The following is a 22,345-nucleotide window of genomic DNA, read 5'->3' as shown; positions in this document are numbered from 1 at the left end:
GAGATCTAGAGGAGGGTGATTGGGAGAGGGATGTGAGCCAAACATAAATATGGTGACAGACAGATGGACTGGTATTCTAACCCTGGCAATAGTGTTGTTGCAAGCGGTAAAGAAAAATGCCTCTTCTGTTCTAATGTGAGTACAGAAATGTTGGACCGTCTTTGTGAAGTCAAAGAGCTGGAGACAGATGAGATGACTGGGGTGCTTTAGTGAACAGATGGTCTATTGGTCTTTACTGATTTCAGTCTTGTGGGAAAGTAAAGCCAATGCAGTGTTACACCAAAGTCAGCAGAAACAAGAAGTCACACTAAATGTGTGTGAGGCTAAGTGGGCACAACTTTTCAAACAAACTCTTCAAGCTTCACTCAGAGGCAGAAAAAGCGTCCGTACTCACAGATGATGTGTCAGTCTTTGTTCTCACAAGCTAGAGTCTTTCCGTCTGTCTTTCTAACACAAACTGCTGTGACAAGGCCGGTGTCATTATAAACATCTGAAAACAGCCAAGGCCTCTGTTGCCCCATTCAGCCAGTTGCCATGGTGAACGTGTAAAGATGTACAGGGCTGCATGTGCTTGTGTGACAACAGATAGCCTTGAAGTGGTGGATTGTAAAAGAACAATAGCGATATTTATTTGCAATGTCTCTGATCATGCTTGTATGTGTTTGTGCATATGTGTGTGTGTGTGTGGGGGGGGGGGGGGGGGAATAGCTGCAATTATCTTTTGCTCTTTTGTTTTATGCAAAAGGACAAAAATTAGCATAAAAATATGACTTCAGAGATAAGTCGCCATCGCATTTTGCAGACAAAGAACAAGGCCGGTCAGCTATAATTTTTTTCATCTCTGATTTTGTGCATTTTTGATGAAAAGTAAATGAATGAGGGATGTGGTTATTAGAAGTCTTTAAAAGCTGTGTGGGTTTAAAGTTGCAGTCAAGGTCAAAAGCTTAAAAGAATCTTCTGAATGTTCTGCAGATGAACACATGAAAGCCCACCTCACACACCTTTGTCAGCTCCAGAGGGAGGAGTGCACGGCTCCAGGAACTACACACACATCACTCAGTCACTCTTCAGTCTATAGACATGTCCCTCAGTTCACTGCTGCCAAATAAAAAAGAGAAGCTCAAAGGCAGGTGGAAGCCATTCACTTACTGATTAGCTTGATGCTCTGGGTAGAATCTGATATAGTTTTGCATTTTCAGAACATGAAGGTTTTTATTGATGTGAAAACTGGGGGGGGGGGGGGGGGCTTGTGCCTGAGGGGGTGCTACAAAACATCTGAGCATGTTTCATGACCTTTGACTTTGACTTATTAAAGCATCTTTCTCTTATACTTTGACTTATGGCAACCACAGCGGAGTTTTTATAGCGAGTGCATCAAAGTTCCAATGTTGTCATTAGGTTTTGCCACAAATAGGACTTTATAGATGAGGTAAACTAAAGCTGTAAATATTTCTTTGTCACCATCTAACCTATGTTGGAAATACCCTGAACAGCCTCCATGTGAAGAAATGGCATTTACTTCCAAAAGGACCGATGAGCTAGTCTGATCACAGAAAAAGAAAAAAAAATCTGCTATCTTTAAAACAGCTCTGATCTCTGAAATACTTTAGTGTCGCTTAGGCCTGCATACCGATTTGAACCAAAAACCAAAGTTTATTTTCATCATCATATGAATTTTCCATATACTGGTGAATAGCCCAGACATCGTCCAGACTGTTGTACCGTGGGAAAGTGTTTCAGCGAGGACCACTTTCACTGCAGCACACCAAAACCACAGCGTGTGTTAAAAGTGAGCATTTAGCATGTTAACCGCAAAGCTAGCATAGGTAGCTGGGCAAATTTACATCTTTAAATCTTCTGTCCCTCACTAGTCAACCTTTGGTGTGTATTTTTTATGATTGGGGTTTTTGGGGCGCATGCCGTCATGTAATGTTTATTTTTTTCTCTCATCCTTTAAATGCAACCCCTTTAAAGACTAAATGGCCCAATTATGTTATTTTCTCATTCAAAGCAGGTCTTGGTGAGAGGTCCTTTGTATTTGTGCTAAATACGCCACAAAGTGTGAGTAAAGCTCTCGGCTGTAGTCATTAGATGAAAGAAGAGGTTTGGAGTGCTGGCCTCCATTTCCATTTAAGAGGCTGGTGGGTTTGTGTGGATTATCTGGGGACTGAGCGTCAGCTTCGTTCATCACATAGCACAGGTGCACACCGGAGAGAGTGTGTGTGATTTACAGGTAGCTAACTGTGTGTGGGAAAAGTGTGTGAAAGTGTAAAAAGTGTAAAAATGTATTTTACTGTAGTGGATACTGGTACCATAGGGAGGAGTTTAAACGTTATATATATATATTTTTTTTCTCAAATGGTAAATGGCCTGTACCAGTCTAGTGCCTACGTATGGTTCGACAACCCCCCCCCCCCCAAGGCACTTCACAACAACACTGGTGACCGGTCCCTCTGACCACCACCAGCAAGCAATGTGGGTTAAGTGTCTTGCCCAAGGACACAACAGCAGCATTCTCTGGTGGGAGCCAGGATCAAACCTGCACCCTAATGAGAGATTGCAAAGCAATGGCTCAGTTGTGCAAAACCATTTAGTCACTTAAATGTCTCAATAATGTTTTATTTTTTCATTTAGTTTAAAGCAAGTCAACAAGCCTGCAGACCAGTGTAAAATGCCAAACTCCACTGCATAACAGAACACTATAATACTGATAACTTGAGTGGGTTGGGCTTTTGTAAGATTTGCTTGTATTTATGTTCATGTTTGTGAATTTTGGGAACCCACTGATTTTAAAAGCTAGTATTAGGCTTGTTAGTGTTATATTTGGAGTCTTCATCTTTTAGGCCTTTTCCCAGTAGATTAACTTTCTTTCATGTTGGGTTAAATGATCTGACTCCTTGACCTCTGATGCTCAATATTGGCTCTTTTTTTTTTTTTTACAGATATCTGATTTACAAATATTGTCTGACTTTTAATTTCCAGTACCGTAACATCCTGTGTCCCCCTCATTAAAAAGAAAAACTAAAACCTTTTAGATTATTACTATCACACATCTCCTAGCATGCTTAAATTTTAAACCTCTTCTGTGTTCATTCTGTACTTCAGTTTTAAATTAGTAATAAAGCATCGTGTTTAATTTGCCTCCCAACAGTAGCTGAATCTCATTCTCCCTAAGTGTGATGTTAAAATGTGTTTATTAGTTAGTCATGTATTTTTTTTATTATGTGTACTGTTTGTAAAAGTTGTCATTAAAGGACTGAAAGCGATTCCGATATTTTCCTATATAAAATTTTGATGCCGATATTGATGTCACAACCAAAAATATCGGACATACTTTTGATCTGTTTGTTTTGATGGTCTAACCATGCTTTGTGTCATCATGTGTGGTAAACCCAATATCTTTTTATCTGTCAGAGACACGGTTACAAGTGTTGCTGAACGCCTCCGTTTGTGTTTCACAGGTTACTACGGGAGAAGCTGCATTGACGCCTGCCACCTGAATCCATGTGAAAATGAGGCTCAGTGCCACAGGAAGCCAAGCTCATCCCACGGATACAGTTGTGACTGCGGAGACAATCATTATGGGCAATACTGCCAGCACAGGTACACTCACTCACTCACACACACACACACACACACTGAACTGAGCTCAAATGGTTTTAGACTTCAAAGAACATCTGAATTAAATGTTCTTGTGTGTGTGTGTGTGTGTGAGTGTGTGTGTGTGTGTGTGCGTGCGTGCGTGCGCGCACACGTGAGTGTCTCAGCTGTTCTCAGCACGCGCAAGTCACCTCGTTGATCCACATGTTCTGTTACGTGTAATTCACTGCGGGATAGGTTCAAGGGAAAGTCAGAAGACACACACACACACACACACACACACACACACACACACACACACACACACACACACACACACACAAGGTATTCTGTGTAGGATCACACTGTGCAAAGCCCGTGTGACTCTGACCTGACACCAGATTTCCTTCCTGCGGGTTAAATCCACTCATCTTTAGATTTATCTGATGACCTGCTGATTGTGAGTTTGTGTCTCTGATGTTCATCGTTGAACTTGTCAGTGTGTGTTTTGTGAAAGACACACTCTGTCAGCTACTGATACAATCAAAGGTGTTTGCAGATGTATTTTCCTCAAATCTCTGTTGCTGTAAAAACCTAAATATTTTCTTTTCTTTTATTTAAAAGTTTGGTTAATCTTGTTCAGTAAATTGTATTTCAGCTGAACATTCCCAAAGAGCTGGTCATGGTCTGCGTCTGCCCCCCTCCTTTTTGTGCCTCCTGGTATCCTCCATCCCTCTCTAGATTCCCTTTTGTGTCTCATAGCGCCCTCATGTTTCCTTGTCTTCATCTCAATCATGTGTCATGTTGTAACCTGTAAGATTATTCCTCCCAGGTCCCGTGTCATCTCATTCCTCCCCAGCCCCTCCAGGTCTTCATTCACATTCTGTGTCCTTATAGCCCCCAGCCTCTCAGTCCCCTGCTCAGTGTGGTGTGTGTGTGTGTGTGTGTGTGTGTGTGTGTGTGTGTGTGAGCGCGCGCTTGGCCTTTTCCCAGTTCTGTTTATAAGTGTCAGAGTTTGTGTGTGTGTGCTTGTCCTGTTTATATTAGTGCATTTGTGTGTGATGGTGTGTGTGTGTGTGTGTGTGTGTTAGTCCTTCCCGCAGACTTTAGGTTTAGTTTTGTGAATTAGAGTTTTTAGGTTTATTTGGCCCTCCTCAGATTCTGTTTTCCCATTTTGATAATTACATTCACCTGTCTTCCCTCCAGCCCTCACTCCACACTCCTGCTGCCAATTTCCCTAATTGACTCCTTCCTGTTATTTAAGCCCTGTCTTGTCTTTGTCTGGTGTCAGTCCATTGTATGTGTTTTGTATTATGTCAGTGCTTGCTCGTGCTCTTGGTGAGCTTGTTTTTCCAGCGTTGGAGTTGTGGACTTGAGGCTCGCTGCCTGGATTTATTTTTGTTTCCTCCACCAAATAAAGGGATTTTTACTTTACACCATCTCCTGCCTCGGGTCATCTTGGGTAATCTGCATTTTGGGTTCTAAACATCCCCACATCTTGACAACAAGTCAGTAATGAGCTGAATTCAAAATCAATCAATCACTACTTTATTAATCCCAGAGGGAAATTAGTTTCAGTACACACAATTCAGAGATCAGACATTCATGGGCAAGACACATGACAAGAATTGGTGACTGTGGTCATTCGCAACCTGAGTCGCACTACTTTAATGGAGATCAGAGGGTTGCATGAGGAATTGATTCGGGAGGAGGGGAAAAAAGGCTCTTCACAGCTACTCTCCCACCAGGAGGGCAGCTTTGCTTTGCAAAAAAACCACCTCAAACAGATATGCAACAGACTTCATACAACACAACATGAGGGTCCAATAGGAAGGGGGAGGGGGGTGGGTGGGTGGGTGGGGGGGGTGCTGGGATCCTATTTCTCCCAGCGAGAGCAGCCATCTACGGCACTCAGCCACTGTACAGTCACAGGTGGGAGGGAGATCTTGGGAGAAGTGCAGAGCACATTGACTCCTGCAGGTTGATGATCTCGCCAGGCTGAAGTCCACCAATCCGAAGGCGGGGGGGGGGGGGTTCACAGCATCTGTCTACATTCCTTCCTTCATGGGGGTTTGTAGCTGCTCAAGGCTGCTAGGGCGTCAGATTCAGATAACGAGACTTTGTTTGGGTCAGGCTGAGATAATTTTCCTCACTGCCTTCAGTCTTTAAACTGATCATTCCAGTCCTTCAGTGAAGCCAATTTGGGTTTTTAAACTTGTCCATACCGTTCGGTGACCCTCTCTGAGATGACATCCCTTTTGCGCACTAATACCGGTATCGCAGCTAGAACATTGTCCAGCCTCGAGTAGCGTCCCAGTCTGTGAAGTCTCCACACGGACGGTGCTTTCCGTGGGTGCGGGTCGCCCTCCAATCGCTCCCGTCTTCCCAAATTTCCAGAAAACCAGATATCCTCCCACTCCAATCAGGAGAAATCCAGTGATCATCAGGCCGAATATCCACACATCTGAAAAACGTGTTTTTCATTAGTAATTGTGGCCATAACAACATGTCACTTGACTAGCACCCTGAGAACAGCTGAGACAGTTTCTCCTTCGAAAGGGAATCTTACTAATTTTCAAGAAATGTGACGTATGATAAGTCATGAGTTTATGTAAAAATGACTGATTCAAGGACAGAAGGATCTATCAACAAAATAGAGAAACCAAGGATTGCTATGCTGGGAGGGTGACTTAATAGGCGGGCCATGTTTAGGTTGATGAGTGAATGAATTCAGATGAGAAAAGCTGAATGACAAGAGCTTAGGTAAACAACGGCTGAGATGCAGTGAGCTACCTACAAACCAGTAGCTAATACAGCTAAACTAACCTAAAAGTGATTGTAGACGTTGTTATTGAGAGATTATGTAAATACATAGAATTGCATGAAAATTTTCTTTGCATTATGCAAATTTGTTTTCCATGCATGTTGCAGAATTATTAAGTTAACAAAAAAATCAATAAATAAACAATGGGGTTACATTTGAATAGATTATTCTAAAAATAAAATTGTTGAAGATTAACCTAAGACACAGCAACTCAGTCTGCTCGGCTCTCGTGTCTGCAGAGGAGATGAGAAGAGATGGAAACTGTGGAGTTGTTCTGTTGAAGTTGTGATGAAAAGCAGTTGCTTTAACACTTTCTCTGTTGTGATGCGTCTTTCGTGTCTTTTTGCACATCTAGAATTGATCACCAGTGTCCTCGGGGTTGGTGGGGTTCTCCAACCTGTGGACCATGTCACTGTGATGCTAATAAAGGCTTCGACCCTGACTGTAACAAGACAAGTGGACAATGTTACTGCAAGGTAATCAGAGGAAAACACACACACACACACACACACACACACACACACACACACACACACACACACACACACACACACACACACACAGCATATTTACAAAACATCTGATACAACATCAGACCAAGATTATTAAACTACATTTTAAAAAATGCACCATAGCTGTTCAAAGATGTATTTAACTTTTTCCAGATTCTTTGGCTCAAGGTTCACGTAAAATAATCTGTCAGGATTAAAGACCTTTAAAGGTGCAATATGCAAGAAAGAAGTAAGAATGACATCCTGTGGTCAAATTTGGTCACTGCATTTATGTTCTTACTGCTGTTCCGTGAGTTTCATGGCTGTTGCCAGTTATGGATAAGCAACAGGGAGCTCTTACTACACCTTTTATGGTAATATTTCTTTGGCATAGAAGGAAGTGTGGTTGTTTGCTGCCTTGCTGTTAGCCTGCTGTTATAGTTTTGAATGACTCATTAATGGAAGTAAAGCGTCACTATTGAGTCATTATTCACTTCACACTCACATTTTACTGGAACATTGATATCTGTTGGTAATTTAAAAAGTAGTTTGAGATTTTTTTTATAGCTGAGTATTTGCTTCTAATTTGACGTTAACATTTTTAGCTAAACGTTAGCTCAACATTAGCCTCTAGCTTTCTTCACCCATTAAAAAAAATAAAAGATGCTGTGGCTTCTTAGGGGTCCAAGGCATAACATGGGTCGCTCCCGTTTGCTGAAGTTTTTTCCTGCCAGTGTAAAATTACAAATGCTGCAGTAAATATGTCCCTCTTTTGTTTTTGTTTTTAGGGGAGAAAAACTGACAACCCCCCAGCCAGTTAGAAGGAAATCTGTTTAAGTGTAACCTTCCTTCAAACATGATTGAGACATAAGACTCTTCTGTGATTATTTCACTGCAGCATTCTTACATATTGCTACTTTAATTGTGTTTCGTTTCCTAACTAATCCAGACTTAGTAACTGCATCAACGTATCTGTCTTTTGTGTGTTTGTGTTAATAGGATGTTTAACCGAGATTTATCCGGGATTTAGTCTGTCTGATCTTCTTACTGTAATCCATAATCTCAATAACACTGACCTCAGATCTGACCCCAACACACACACACACACACACACACACACACACACACACACACACACACACACACACACACACACACATCCATATCAGCTGTAGAGGACGTGTTATTGACTTGGTTTGTTTCCAGCAGACTTGGAGCCCTCACAAAACCTGATACAATAAATCTGATCAATGTCTGAATTTTGCAGGGGTGGATCAGTTTCTATCAGAATCCATTCTTATCAAAGTGACACTTGTTTGTGCAGCAGATCCAATTTATACAGCTCTCACAGCCAATTTAACATTGGATTATTAATTAGCATTGTACTGCAAATGTTTTGGATGCACAGAGTTGGAGTGAAGTCAATGAAATCTTATCAATATTTAAACTTTCTCTGTTCAACAAGAAGACAATGAAAATGATCATCCATTCACAGATTTCAAAAGAGTCGAGAAAATTGCATTTTCATGTGAAAATCAAACTGTGAAGTATGGCTTGCTCTATGATAATCACCACTACCACAACGAACTTGACTTATATTACGTTGGTTTCCTCTAAATTATCTCTCTTTTGTCATTTGTTCAGTTTTTAAAACAGTTTGATTTTTACTGAGTTGACTTAATGCACCTGTCCATAAATACCGTACTTTTCTCTGGTCAGGAGTTTCACTACCGTCCTCGAGGCTCTGACAGCTGCCTGCAATGTGACTGCTACCCCGTGGGCTCCTTCACGAGGTCATGTGACCCCGAAACAGGCCAGTGTCAGTGCAGGTCAGGCGTAATTGGCCGACAGTGCAACGCATGTGACAACCCCTTTGCCGAAGTCACAAATTCAGGCTGCGAAGGTGAGAGGAATCAGTTGTTTGTTTTTGTTGCTGTGTTCAGAGAAATATCAGAAAACCTTTTGTTCATTTAATGATCATTTTTATTCTAAGACATTATTTGACCTTGCATGGGTGTTATTATATTTATCTGAGCATTCTGTGTTCTAATAAGGATGATTTAAATGAGCTTCCCTCTACAGTTATCTATGATGGCTGTCCAAAGACCATCACCCAGGGCATCTGGTGGCCTCGGACCAAGTTCAACCTGCCCGCTGCAGTCCCCTGCCCTAAGGGCTCCATCGGTGCATACAATCATTACCACGGTAGTACGTCCTGTACTTGTGAGCAGACATTTAAAGAATTTCTTGTTTTCTTCTCCAAACAGGCGCAGCCATCCGACACTGTGATGTGGAGAGAGGATGGCTGGAGCCGGATCTTTACAACTGCACCTCACCTCCGTTTGTGGAGCTCAGCGTTGCTGTATGTTGATCAAAAACAGAAATATATTGAGTTTGTCACTTTGAATAAGCTAGAAGCACCCACTCCTTCATATGTTTTCCTTCACCAACATCAGAGCCCTGATCTCACCCTCGCTGGTTGCCTCTCCTGGATGTGACTCCCCTCAGTTTTCAATGGATCACTTCGAGCCTATTTCTTTTTCTTTGCTCTCTGATCTGGTGGCAGGGATGAAGCCTTCTGGTTCTCTGACTGACGTGATGCCTCCGCATCTTCTTAAAGAGGTTTTTCCTGTGGTTGGACACTTTATTTTAAAAATTGTGAATGGGAGTTTATCCTCTGGAGTTGTCCCCTAGGCTTTCAAACAGGCTGAGGTCCAGCCAGTTTTGAAGAAAGCTGGTTTGGACTCTACCTCCCTGGAAAACTTCCGCCCCATCTCAAAGCTTCCATTTTTATCTAAGCTTCTCGAGAAAGTTGTTTTTACACAGCTCTCTGACCATTTGCAGACTTTTAACATTTTAGACCCTTTGCAATCAGGGTTCCGTCTCGGTCATAGTACTGAGACTGCCCTGCTTAGCGTTTGCGGTCCACTGATTCCGGCTCCCATGTTCTACTGGTGTTGCTGGATCTCACAGCTGCTTTTGACACCGTAGACCATGCTATACTTCTGTCCCGACTGAACCAGGTAGTGGGCATCCAGGGAACTGCCCTGAACTGGTTCAGATTGTACCTCAACAACAGAAGTTTTTGTGTGAGGCTGGGGGATTTTGCCTCTGAAGCCTCCTCTCTGCCCTGTGGTGTTCCCCAAGGCTCAATTTGAGGACCTCTGCTTTTTAATCTTTACATTCTTCCTCTGGCAGCTATTTTTAGGTGGCATGGTGTGTCTTATCATTTGTATGATGATGACTGCCAATTTTATATTTCATGAAAACCTCAAGAGCCGGTGTAACCGGCTGTGGATTGCCTGAAAGAGGTGAAGGGCTGGCTTTATAATAACTTTTTACATTTGAACGAGTCTAAGTTGGAGGCTCTTTTATTTGTTCCTCTCTCTCCCACTGCAGTTAGTCCTGTCCTGCCACCCAGTTTTCGCAGCTTAGTGAAGCCAACCATCACTAACCTGGGGGTGGTTTTGGACCCAGAGCTGCAGATGGACTCCCACATTAGCCAGGTGGTTAGATCCTGCTTTTTCCAGCTTCGCCGGCTATCAAAGATGAAGTCCATCCTGACTAGACGTGACCTGCACACAGTGATCGATGCATTTGTGATATCTTGGATTATGCAAATTCCCTTTGTTATGGATTCACATCTTCCTCGGTTGCGCACCTACAGCTGTTGCAGAATGTGGCGGCCCGCCGTTTGATGGACACCAGACGGAGGGAGCATAATACTCTGGTTCTGTCCCAGCTGCGCTGGCTTCCAGTGCATTACCACATCCAGTTTAAAATTTTACTTCTTGTTTTTAAGTCACTCTATCTTTATGTGCCTCTCTACTTGATTCAGCTGGTTCAGCCTTATGTACCTGGTTGAATTCTTCGATCAGCAGACCACCGTCTGTTACAGGTCCCAAGTGATCGGGTGAGGACGCGAGGAGAATGAGTGCTCTCAATCTGTGCGCCTCGTCTCTGGAACTAACTCCCCCTAGCAGTGAGAATGGCCCCCTCTCTCTGTGATTTTAAATCACGCCTGAAGGCTCCTTTTTATTCCTTGGTTTTTACTTCAGCCTAGCTGGCATTTTATGATTTTTGTTTTATTTTGTTTTTATAGTAGTTACTGTACAACTTTTTGTTACTTCTTCCCATGGTTTGATTTTATGCTCTTTTACTGTACAGCACTTTGGTTGGCCTCAGCCATGCAGAAATGTGCTTTATAAATAAAATGGAATGGAATGTTAGTATCATCATGTTTAATCTCTTTAACGTATACTTTTTCTGTTTTACTGTGTAGCTGGATTCTCTGGAGCGTAACGAGACAGAACTGTACACCATCCTGGAGAAGAAGCTTGCTCACCAGCTTCGGGATGTTACCGAAGCCACTGGCCGTCTCTATGGGAACGACTTACAGATAGCTGAGCGACTCCTCTCCCGCCTACTAACCTTTGAAACCCAGCAGAGTGGTTTCGGACTCACAGCCACTCAGGATGCACACTTTAATGAGGTAAACACACAGAAGTTCCTCAATGACGAACATCAACATTAAAGTTAAAAGTTAAAGTCCCATCAATTGTCACACACACTGATGTGTGTGCGAAATTTGTTCTCCGCATTTGACCCATCCCCTGGGGGAGCGGTGAGCTGCAGATACAGCCGCGCTCGGAAACCATTTGGTGGTTTAACCCCCCAATCCAACCCCTTAATGCTGAGTGTCAAGCAGGGAGGCATTGGGTCCCATTTCTTTCAAAGTCTTTGGTATGACCCGACCAGGAATTGAACCCTGATCTCCCAGTCTCTGGGCGGACACTCTACCGCTAGGCCACTGAGCTGGAGAAAAATAGATGTTTCCAACTTTTTCATCCGACTCCATAAGACTCCAAATGTCTGAAGCTCTTCGCTGATGTGGCTAATTTCTACTTCCTGAAACAGGCACACGGGAGCTTTGTTTTCCCCAGAGTATGACTTACAAGGCACATTTCGACTAGAGACCACCGCAGATGTATTGATTAAACTAGTGATCCTCACCTTTAAGCAACAGGAAATCCGCACACATCTTTTATGTTGAAGCTGCCTGATGCTTTATTCCGCTCCTCCTGTCTGACCAGGTCCTGACTGCTGAGCTTGACAAGTTCTTGAAGCTTAATGTGTAAGAAACAGAACCAAAGAGTACATTTAGGAGAGAAAAAATACTCAACCAAAATCAACTAAAATGGCAACTTTGACAATTACAATTTGTGAACCTCACATGATGCTAACTCACATGGTAGAAAGCTGGGGTTACTCACCCAACTTATGTAAAATTTAAAACTCACTTTGAGAAAAAAATAACAAATAAAACACTAATTTCAATGTTTTAGGTTATAAATCATTAGCAGTTATGTTGCTGTAATTACCAGTTAATTAAAAGCAAACGCAGAGAAACAGATGTGTGTGAAAGATAATAATCAGTTTGCTCGGCTGATTTTGACAGCCTGATGTTATGAAACTCACCATTTTATTAATTGGAAATCTTAATTTGTGTTTGCTAACAAAAAAATAGCTTAACAAGCTTATTTACAATTATAAAAATACATATTAAATAGGTTATCTGCCACAATAATTCAGTTTTTAGGTTTAACTTCTTTAATATGGTAAATAAGTTTTTGTTTGAATAAATAAAACTAATTTAAAGGCTCACAGCTACAAACATCCCCCTGTAAAATAGCTGCTGTTACTGAGGTCTAACAGAAGAGTAAAGACTCCCTGACAAGGTATTACAATAATATGTCTGCTGTGTCTGAAATAGGGGCGACGGTGGCACAGGAGTTAAGTGCTCGCCCCGTAATCGGAAGGTTGCTGGTTCGAGTCCCGCTCAGTCTGTCGCTGTCGTTGTGTCCTTGGGCAAGACACTTAACCCACGTTGCCTGCTGGTGGTGGTCGGAGGGACTCGTGGCGCCAGTGCTCGGCAGCCTCGCCTCTGTCAGTGCGCCCCAGGGCAGCTGTGGCTACATTGTAGCTCATCCCCACCAGTGTGTGAATGTGTGTGTGAATGGGTGAATGACTGATTGTGTTGTAAAGCGCCTTGGGGGGTTTCAGGACTCTAGAAGGCGCTATATCAAATACAGGAAGTGCTGGAGCTGTGGGACGGTGGTGACAGAAACGTATGAGATATTGCTACATGTGGTCTCAGTCGGCGCGTTAAACCACACAATCTAATTTTTCCTGCTGCTGTACCTTCAGCGTAGAGGATACAAGCTGACATGAAAATCATTTTAGAAAGATGATGTTTAAATAAAGTAGTTTTTCCCATTAATTTTTCAAGAATCAACATCCAATTTATCTATGAGAAAGTGTTGAATGTATGAATGAAACATCTAAGTAATACAGGTGGAAGAAAAACATTTCCTACATTTCCTGCTGTGTGGCAACAAGGGCATGGGAATGAAACCGTCATGATGTTGAAATTAAAGTAATTTCAGACTTTTTGGTTTTGTCATTTAAACATGTTGCTGGTGTAGTTTTCATCATATTTTGCTATCACACTCTAAGAAACACAATTATGAATTTAGTTAAAGGTCAACTTCACTAAAAATGTTTTTTAATGATTATTTATGATTATAATGGGTAACTCTGCGTTTTCATGCAGGCTGAACATAAAAATAGTCTCCTACATGTATTAGCTTCTGATAGAAAATAGACAGTGAGCCATGATTTTAAAATCCTGACAGATCTATGTCACACTGTCACTTAACATTCATGATCTAACCCATCTTGACTGTTACGACCTCACCCTGGTCTAGGATCCTGGGAGGCCTAACACAGAAACAGGAGTATGAATAATCAACGTTCCGACCCCAAGGTTTTCCCATGCAGGTTGAATCTTAAACCATCCGGGGGCAACTATGAATTCCGAAAGTTCTCAAAGACAAGTCTCTCTCTCATTAATCCTCTCCAATCCTCTCCTTCAGTCCTCCCCGCCATTCAGTGCAGCGCTGATTTTATCTGCTCCAGCCGGGGGATTCCCTGATGCGAATCAGCTGCGCGAGTGTGGCTGGGCGCTCTCCAGGGTGCTGACCATGGTGCTGAAACGGAGCAGAGTAGAAGCCGGGCGCTGGGGAACTCAGGGCTCGTAACATTGACTCACGACAGGGGAGGCTGTTGTCGGGTCAGCATCCAGGAAACAGCAGAGAGCGTCTCGGCTAGTAGAAGCTAACCATTAGCATTAGCAACAACTCAAAAACACAGTAGAACTCCTTCAGACTTGTGTTATTTGTGGAAATAAAACATAATTATTGCAAAGCAAACAGAGTCTTTTTGCTGTTTGCCAATCAGAGGCAATATGTCCAAATATCAAGAAATAAGACTCCAATCCCATCATCTGAAGCTCAACTGATCTGGCTCACTTCTAGTTCCTGAAACCGGCGCATCGGAGCTTTTTTCCCCAGAATACGACTTTGTACTAGAGACCACTGCAAATTTATTAAAAACACAAGTAAATTTATCTTTAACCAAGTTCTGTCAACTTCCACTAAACCTTGCTGCTCAAACTTAAAGCATAATAGATGTTTAGTTTTAACATGACAACGTATAAAAATGAACATTATATGTTCAGTGGAAACAGTGGACATATCGTGGTTAAGTAAATTCAGCCTTTTATTTTTACAGTGTAGTTCTAGGTAGTTAGGGCGGTTTTAGTTGCTGTATTGGTGGATTTTTGCAAACGATAATCCCGCACTACCTGATTATGTTCCTCTTCATCTTTAGCTGAGCATCACCCAGGGAGTAATTTATTCATATTAGTAAGCAGCATAGCGTGAGACTAAAAAGGAAACTTTTTCTAATACACAGACGGTGGTATGAGAGAGAAAGTAATTAGTTTCTGCTAGAAATGAAGACTATCCAGTCACTGACAGCTGAAGCAGCAGTAGCCACAGCCTGCAGAGTCAACACAGACTAGGGAACAGCAGGAACGGAGAGGTTGTAAATGTTAATCAGAAAGTCTGAGACAAACGTACTCAAATGTGTCTGACTGCTCAGCTTCCTTTATTATTGCATCTATTAATACAATAATTTTGGTGTGGTCATTCTGTTTTGAGTGTATTGATTCATCATTACATTATTTACCCTTTTTCTGGAAAATTTGAGGCCAAAATGTTAGAAACGGTCAAATAGTCGAATTAAATGCACACTTGTTGCACACACAGATACACATTCTGATATTAAGGTTATGTTGTATTGTAATAGTACTGCCCATCATTGTTTTCTTTTTTATAAAAGACAAAACAGCATTTTAAATCCTATGTGCATACCAGATTAGAAAAAAAAGCCAATGCACTGCATTTATTTTCTGGCACAGGTGGTTTCTATGGCAACCCATCAGCAGAATAAATTATCTTATCCTGACTTAAATAAAGCCCATTTCCTGGCTGGTTTGTAATTTAACCCACCAGTAAATCAGGGGTTTACTGTTTGACCAGCTGGTTAATTGTTGTTATAAAGCTGCTTTAATTCACCACAGTGGTGCTTTATTATATTTTATTATTGTCATTTTGGTCAATTCCACAACGAAAGCCTCAGCTCTCTTGCTGCACATAACCTCAACCTGTAGCTGCAAAAGAGTGCCTCTGTCTCTGTCGCATCCTTTCAAGTTAACAAGTTGGCGTCTCTGAAGCAGAGCCACAGACAGCTCGGTTTCTTTCCTCAGAAGGAAAATGTAAGAATATTTATCTGACACCCCGCTTTTAAACAGCAGCTATCTGGTTAGATGAGCAGGTATTGCAGAACACAGTTACTATAGTAACCCTGTGGCGATGAGAGCCTTTGTCGCTGCGGGAACGACGAACGAAGGAAAGGAGGAAAGTCTGTTTTTTTAACTACAGACATTTGAAGCTGATTGAAAGAAGATGGGAAACATTTATTGTTCAAATCTTCCTGAAGTAAATGTATACACTGTAAGAAATAAAATGTTGAGTTTACTTCATGTGAATTATTTATTTATTTATAAAGCACCTTACTACCACCAACTAAAATCACCCAAAGTGCAGTGCATGATAAAAGCATAGCTCATATAGCCTACATTAAAATTACAGACAACAGTAAGACCATACTAAAACTAAACATCACAAGACACGAAAAACAATAAAACAATACAATCAAAATGCACATAATGCCTAAAAACAATATAAATAAATAAAACATTCCAAGAATGTTTACTTAACAAAGTTATGTCAACTGGTTCCACTAAACTAGAGTGGCTTGAATGTAAATACATTATTTTATGTGTAATTTAATGTAAATGACTCTTTGATTTGTGGCACTATGTATTATTAATTAATTTTTTTTGGTTCCACCCTGCTTTTGTTTTAGGGGTGCAGGAATTATTGTGACACCCTGTAGCAGAGAATGAACCTAAATTTATACAAGAACAAAAGTGTTAACAAGACATTTAACCTCCTAGATTATGAGTCACTGTTATAAACTGATGCTCAACATCCTCAAATTAAATTCTCCAACAGTATTTTCTCTCCTCCAGACATTAATTATGTGGCGAATGTCTTCCATCTTGTGACGGTTCTGTGTCCGTCTATCTTTCACCTCTTTTGTTCTTTTTCTCCTTTTTCCTTTTCTGTCTAATTCCCTGAACATTTTCCAGCCTTTTTCTCATGCAGCGATGTATGTAATCGTCCTTGTGTCATGATCTGCCCCGGCCTCCCTGACTGTGTCGCTCCTGCCTTAATTAGTCCTATTGTTCTCACCTGCCCCTCGTTAATACGCCCATGTGTTCCTAATTCTCCCTGTGTATTTATACCTCCCGTCTTGTACCTGTCTTCGTTGGATCATTGAATGTGCATGTCCGCGATTTGTCCTGTCGCGCCTGGTTGCTATTAAATCCATTTTTATGTTTCATCCGTGCCTGCTCTCCTGCCTCCTGGACCCTCCACCACACATGGTCTGCCATCTCCACCCTCACCTCATGACACCTTGTTTGTTTGAAGGTTGCCTTGTGTTTTTTTCTCCCAGGAGCCTGAAATGACACTGTAGTGTTTTATTGCTTCTTGCTAGTGTAACTATAAGAGTCATGATCTGTTGATATTAACTTGTTGATCTGAGGACATTGTATGGTTTTTAACTCTAGCGCCTCTAACAGGCTTCCATCTCAATTGTTCCCAGACAGTCGGCGCAGACGCTGGTGAAACCAGCTCTAACTGGGTTTGGGACTCGTCTGGTTTGACATTTAGCTTTCTTTTCTCTGTTAACCGTACACAGCTGAGCAACTCTCTACTTTATACTGAGGTTAGCGCCAACAGGATCAGTTTCAAACTCAAATGTTAACTTTTTTCTGTCTGTATCTGTCTTTAATCATAGAACACGTGTGTGTTGGGTTTGTCATACACTGAAAATACCATCTCGTTGCTACTACTCGAAAAAAATGAAAGCAACATTTACTAAGAATTTTTTGTAAGTCAACTCAATATGAAACTGGAGTTGGGAATATTTCATGATCACTTTCACTGTGGTATAAAACATAAGAGTTCTACAGGAAATAGCCCAAAAAATAAATGAAATATGTAAAACATGCATCATAAAATTATTTTAAAAATTGGAAATATAATTAAATGTGGGGTCAGGGATGAGGTCCTGCCCCAAGTGGAGGAGTTTAAGTATCTCGGGGTCTTGTTCACGAGTGAGGGAAAACTGGAGAGTGAGATCGATAGGCGGATTGGTGCTGCATCTGCAATGATGCGGGCATTGTACCGGTCTGACGTGGTGAAGAGAGAGCTGAGTCAGAAGGTGAAGCTCTCAATTTACCGGTCGATCTACGTTCCTACCCTCACCTATGGTCATGAGCTTTGGGTAGTGACTGAAGGAACGAGATCGCGGATACAAGCGGCCGAAATGAGTTTTCTTTGAAGAGTGGCTGGGCTCTCCCTTAGAGATAGGGTGAGAAGCTTGGTCATCCGGGAGGGGCTCGGAGTAGACCCGCTGCTTCTCCACATCGAGAGGAACCAGTTGAGGTGGCTCGGGCATCTGGTCAGGATGCCTCCTGGACGCCTCCCTGGTGAGGTTTTCCGGGCACGTCCAACTGGTAGGAGACCTAAAGGTAGACCCAGGACACGCTGGAGGGACTATGTCTCTCACCTGGCCAACGAACGCCTTGGGATTCCCCCAGAGGAGCTGGCCCAAGTGGCTTGGGAGAGGGAAGTCTGGGCCTCTCACCTTAGGCTACTGCCCCCACGGCCCGACTCCGGATGAAAATGGATGGATGAATAATTAAATCTAAATGATCTACTCAATTTTTACTTTTTCTTCTGAACCAACCTTTTTTATTTGATACTTTAAGAGGTAAATACTCAGAAATGCCGTGAATTTGGTAAAAGTGTTTCAACATTTATTATTCCATTGCCCATCATTAGTAGAAACATATATTCGCATTCAAGTATTTTGGACTTCAGTGACTAGTAGGTCTTGGAACATCTTTACATAGGCCTCAGTCTTTAGATGGAATCCCTACTTTACATTTACTCCACTGTAAACGCAAGAGTAGACCCACCAATGTGTAGTGGGTCAAACTGGTTTTACGTTCACATTTGAAAAGATCAGCTGGTTTCATTAACCCCGTGCAGACCATTGTTACTAATTTGCATGAAACCACTTTAAATGTGCCAAATTAGGACAATGAGTGTGTCATCCGACACAAAACAAACCTTTATCACAATATTTTCATCTTTCATTCATTTTCATCTTCTTATAGAAATTGCTGTTTTCCTTTCCTAATTATTATTTTTTTAATGTAAATAATACACGAGGAAGAGATGCTCACTGTGGTCATTTGAGAGCTGCAGCTCCACTTCTCAGCTGTGGTTTCCTGGTCTTCCAGGTGTAAATCAGTCCTAATTGGTTGCCAGATATGCAAATCAGCACGGTCTGCATCTAAGTGAGCTGGGTTTAAAAACACTACTGCAACAGCACAATTGCTGCAGGAAGCTATGATGTATGACTGAAGTATTAAAATGAAACATTTTGATTGCAAGAGAACTGTCACCAGAACAAGATCAAGCCACACTTTCCTTGCTGATGCTAAAATGTGCACATAAAATGTGTGGTTCTTTGTTTATTGCCTAATCTCTACTGATTCCAGAACATCCTGCGAGGCTGCAGTGTGCTGATGGGTCCCGGTACCTCTGGACTGTGGCGAGCCCTCGCTCAGAGTCAGAACCACATCCTGGGTGGTGGTCCGGCTGAGCTGACAGAGCTGCTGGAGCAGTACTCCAAGAATCTGGCCCAGAACATGAAGCTTACCTATCTCAACCCAGTGGCCTTGGTCTCACCTAATATAGGTGAGTCTAGAATGATCACACAGATGCAAACGCCGCTCAGAACGAGGCAGCAGTAAAATCCTGATCGTCACAGCGAATTAGCTTTGGTTTTCTCATAAAACTGCAAATCTCAGCTGTGAAATCCACTTGAATGATTCATTATGAATTAAGGGAATGAGCAACGATAATGCAAACGATGGTGGCAGAGCCTGAGAGTTGGCAGGAAAACAAAACGGTGAATTTCACACTCCCACACAAGCAACACAGAGCTTTGAGCACATACAGAAATACCTTGAGGAGCTGCAGCGCTGGTCTGCACACACCATTTAGGGCAACAGATGCCAAAACGTACACACACACACACACACACACACACACACACACACACGACAAAAGCAGTTCACTAACCACACACCCATAGAGCAAACATGAAATTATCTTGTCTATCTCCGCCAAAGTCAACCAGTTGCCTTAAGTCTACTTTCCTGTCATCTTTTTTCTTCATTGACTGCCTTTTCCTCCCTTTTTTCTTAATTTGTGTCCATCTTTACAAACAAGACGGACACAAATTTCTCACTCCTACACGCTCATGCAGATTTTTGCTGCCCTCAGTTTAACGGAAGAAGAAAAATAACTTAAAGAAGAGAGAAACCCATCTGTTAGCTTCCAGTTTGTTTCTTTTCGGGGATGTTGTTTGAATTGTTTAACTATCTATTAAGCATTTACTTTACATTTTTTAATTTAACACGATTGTGATCCGATTTAAATAGACTTAAATAGAATAATGTGTTTTTATACATTTCTGTTATTATTGGACACTCCATGTTTCTCCTTTTGTTTGCCACTTCATTTCTTTTGTATGTGTCTGTGTGTTTATTGATTGTGCACAAACCTTTTCAACGCAAATCCGAAGGGAGGAAAAAGGTTTGACGCAGAAAAGCATAGAATTGACCTTTATATTTAATATTTGGTTGTATTCTGTTTCTAGTTGGTGTAAAATACTCAGACTAACTCTGGAAAAACCATTTTCTGCATTACAGCAAGCTGATGTTGGTGGGATTTGGACAACTTCTGTGTCCGCTGAGCTGCATTCTTAATATAATAATAATCTGAGACAATAAATTATTTCTACATAAATAATAATAAAATAAATCTCAACTAGTGGACCTGAGTAGAGGTTTTTGGCTTAATTTACGTGCAAAAGTTGCAGCTAATAACAATAAACTTGCAGCTAATAACAATAAACTTGCAGCTAATAACAATAAACTTGCAGCTAATAACAATAAACTTGAAAACCTGAAGTAAAAGGTGATAACATAAAACATTAAAACCAAATGTATTAATTAAAAAGAAAACAAGTGTAACGGCAATGTGGACTTGTGACTTTTATAAAATGTTATTCTGGAGCTAGTTGGTGCATTTTATTAACTTTTTTCAAAAATCAACCACTTGATTTTCTTTAAAGAGGACATGTTATTTTGCATTCTTTTTCGTTATGGGTCTCTACTGCTTCTATAAACACTCCAAACATGAAAAAATAATCCATTCATCTGTTTTCTGCCAGTGTTTGGGTTCAGGAATTATGGGCCTGAATCAAGCATTTTGAGAAAGCCGTTTGTGATGTCACAAACAAGAAAAGTAGACTACCTAGCTCTATTCCAAGCCCCTCCCAGATATTGGAGCATCTCAGTGTATTGCAGCCAATCAGGAGATGGGTGGGCGTGGCCAGCTCCAGCTTGTTTTCTTAAAGCGACAGGGCGCTGAAACAACTCGTTGTGGAAGGTGCTGGAAATGTCAAGAGTAAAACTTCTGAAATTGTTTCATGGGAGAGGGATTTACTGCGGAGAACTTGATAAACATGCTTCGTATTGACTACTACTGCTATAGGATTATTTTAACTTTTTATACCTAAAAGGTCATAATATGTCCCCTTTAACTTTTTATAATGGGCAAATGAGCAAGTACAGAGTTGGGATTATGTTTCTGTCGTGGCGATCTTGTCAAAGTAAAACATCTACAAGTCCTTCTCAAAACATTTGCATATTGTGATAAAGTTCATTATTGTCTGTAATGTACTGATAAACATTAGACTTTCATATATATTAGATTCATCACACACAACTGAAGTAGTTCAAGTCTTTTATTGTTTCTAATATTGATGATTTTGGCATACAGCTCATGAAAACCCAAAATTCCTATCTCCAAAAATTAGCATATTTCATCCGACCAGTAAAAGAAAAGTGTTTTTAATACAAAAAAAAGTCAACCTTGAAATAATTATGTTCAGTTATGCACTCAATACTTGGTCGGGAATCCTTTTGCAGAAATGACTGCTTCAATGCGACGTGGCATGAAGGCAATCAGCCTGTGGCACTGCTGAGGTGTTATGGAGGCCCAGGATGCTTCGATAGCAGCCTTAAGCTCATCCAGAGTGTTGGGTCTAGCATCTCTCAACTTTCTCTACACAATGTCCCACAAATTCTCCATGGGGTTCAGGTCAGGAGAGCTGGCAGGCCAATTGAGCACAGTAATACCATGGTCAGTAAACCATTTACCAGTGGTTTTGGCACTGTGAGCAGGTGCCAGGTCATGCTGAAAAATGAAATCTTCATTTCCATAAAGCTTGTCAGCAGATGGAAGCATGAAGTGCTCCAAAATCTCCTGATAGCTAGCTGCATTGACCCTACCCTTAATAAAACACAGTGGACCAACACCAGCAGCTGGCATGGCACCCCAGACCATCACTGACTGTGGGTACTTGACACTGGACTTCAGGCATTTTGGCATTTCCCTCTGCCCAGTCTTCCTCCAGACTCTGGCAACTTGATTTCCGAATGACATGCAAAATTTGCTGTCATCTGAAAAAAGTACTTTGGACCACTGAGCAACAGTCCAGTGCTGCTTCTCTGTAGCCCAGGTCAGGCGCTTCTGCCGCTGTTTCTTGTTCAAAAGTTGCTTGACCTGGGGAATGCAGCACCTGTAGCCCATTTCCTGCACACGCCTGTACACGGTGGCTCTGGATGTTTCCACTCCAGACTCCGTCCACTGCTTCCGCAGGTCCCCAAAGGTCTGGAATCGGTCCTTCTCCACAATCTTCCTCAGGGTCCGGTCACCTCTTCTCGTTGTGCAGCGTCTTCTGCCACACTTTTTCCTTCCCACAGACTTCC

The 22,345-nt window shown here is 41.7% G+C and overlaps 1 protein-coding gene across 4 annotated transcripts in view; it reads left to right on the top strand.

Annotated features, from left to right (window-relative positions):
* celsr3 (cadherin, EGF LAG seven-pass G-type receptor 3) overlaps window positions 1–22,345 on the top strand; it is a 128,329-nt gene that overhangs the window by 82,975 nt on the left and 23,009 nt on the right. For all 4 annotated transcript variants that reach the window (XM_015967374.3, XM_054746341.2, XM_054746342.2 and 1 more), the window contains 7 exons: window positions 3,462–3,603; window positions 6,759–6,879; window positions 8,614–8,797; window positions 8,977–9,078; window positions 9,162–9,256; window positions 11,177–11,386; window positions 19,001–19,199. In XM_015967374.3, coding sequence (XP_015822860.1) covers window positions 3,462–3,603; window positions 6,759–6,879; window positions 8,614–8,797; window positions 8,977–9,078; window positions 9,162–9,256; window positions 11,177–11,386; window positions 19,001–19,199 — 1,053 coding nt within the window. The remainder of the gene's footprint in view (window positions 1–3,461; window positions 3,604–6,758; window positions 6,880–8,613; window positions 8,798–8,976; window positions 9,079–9,161; window positions 9,257–11,176; window positions 11,387–19,000; window positions 19,200–22,345) is intronic.

This window comes from Nothobranchius furzeri, chromosome 15 (genome assembly GCF_043380555.1).
Source record: "Nothobranchius furzeri strain GRZ-AD chromosome 15, NfurGRZ-RIMD1, whole genome shotgun sequence".
Taxonomy (NCBI): Eukaryota; Metazoa; Chordata; class Actinopteri; order Cyprinodontiformes; family Nothobranchiidae; genus Nothobranchius; species Nothobranchius furzeri.
The sequence above is the reverse complement of the archived record's forward strand: the minus strand, read 5'-3'. Positions and strand labels throughout refer to the sequence as shown.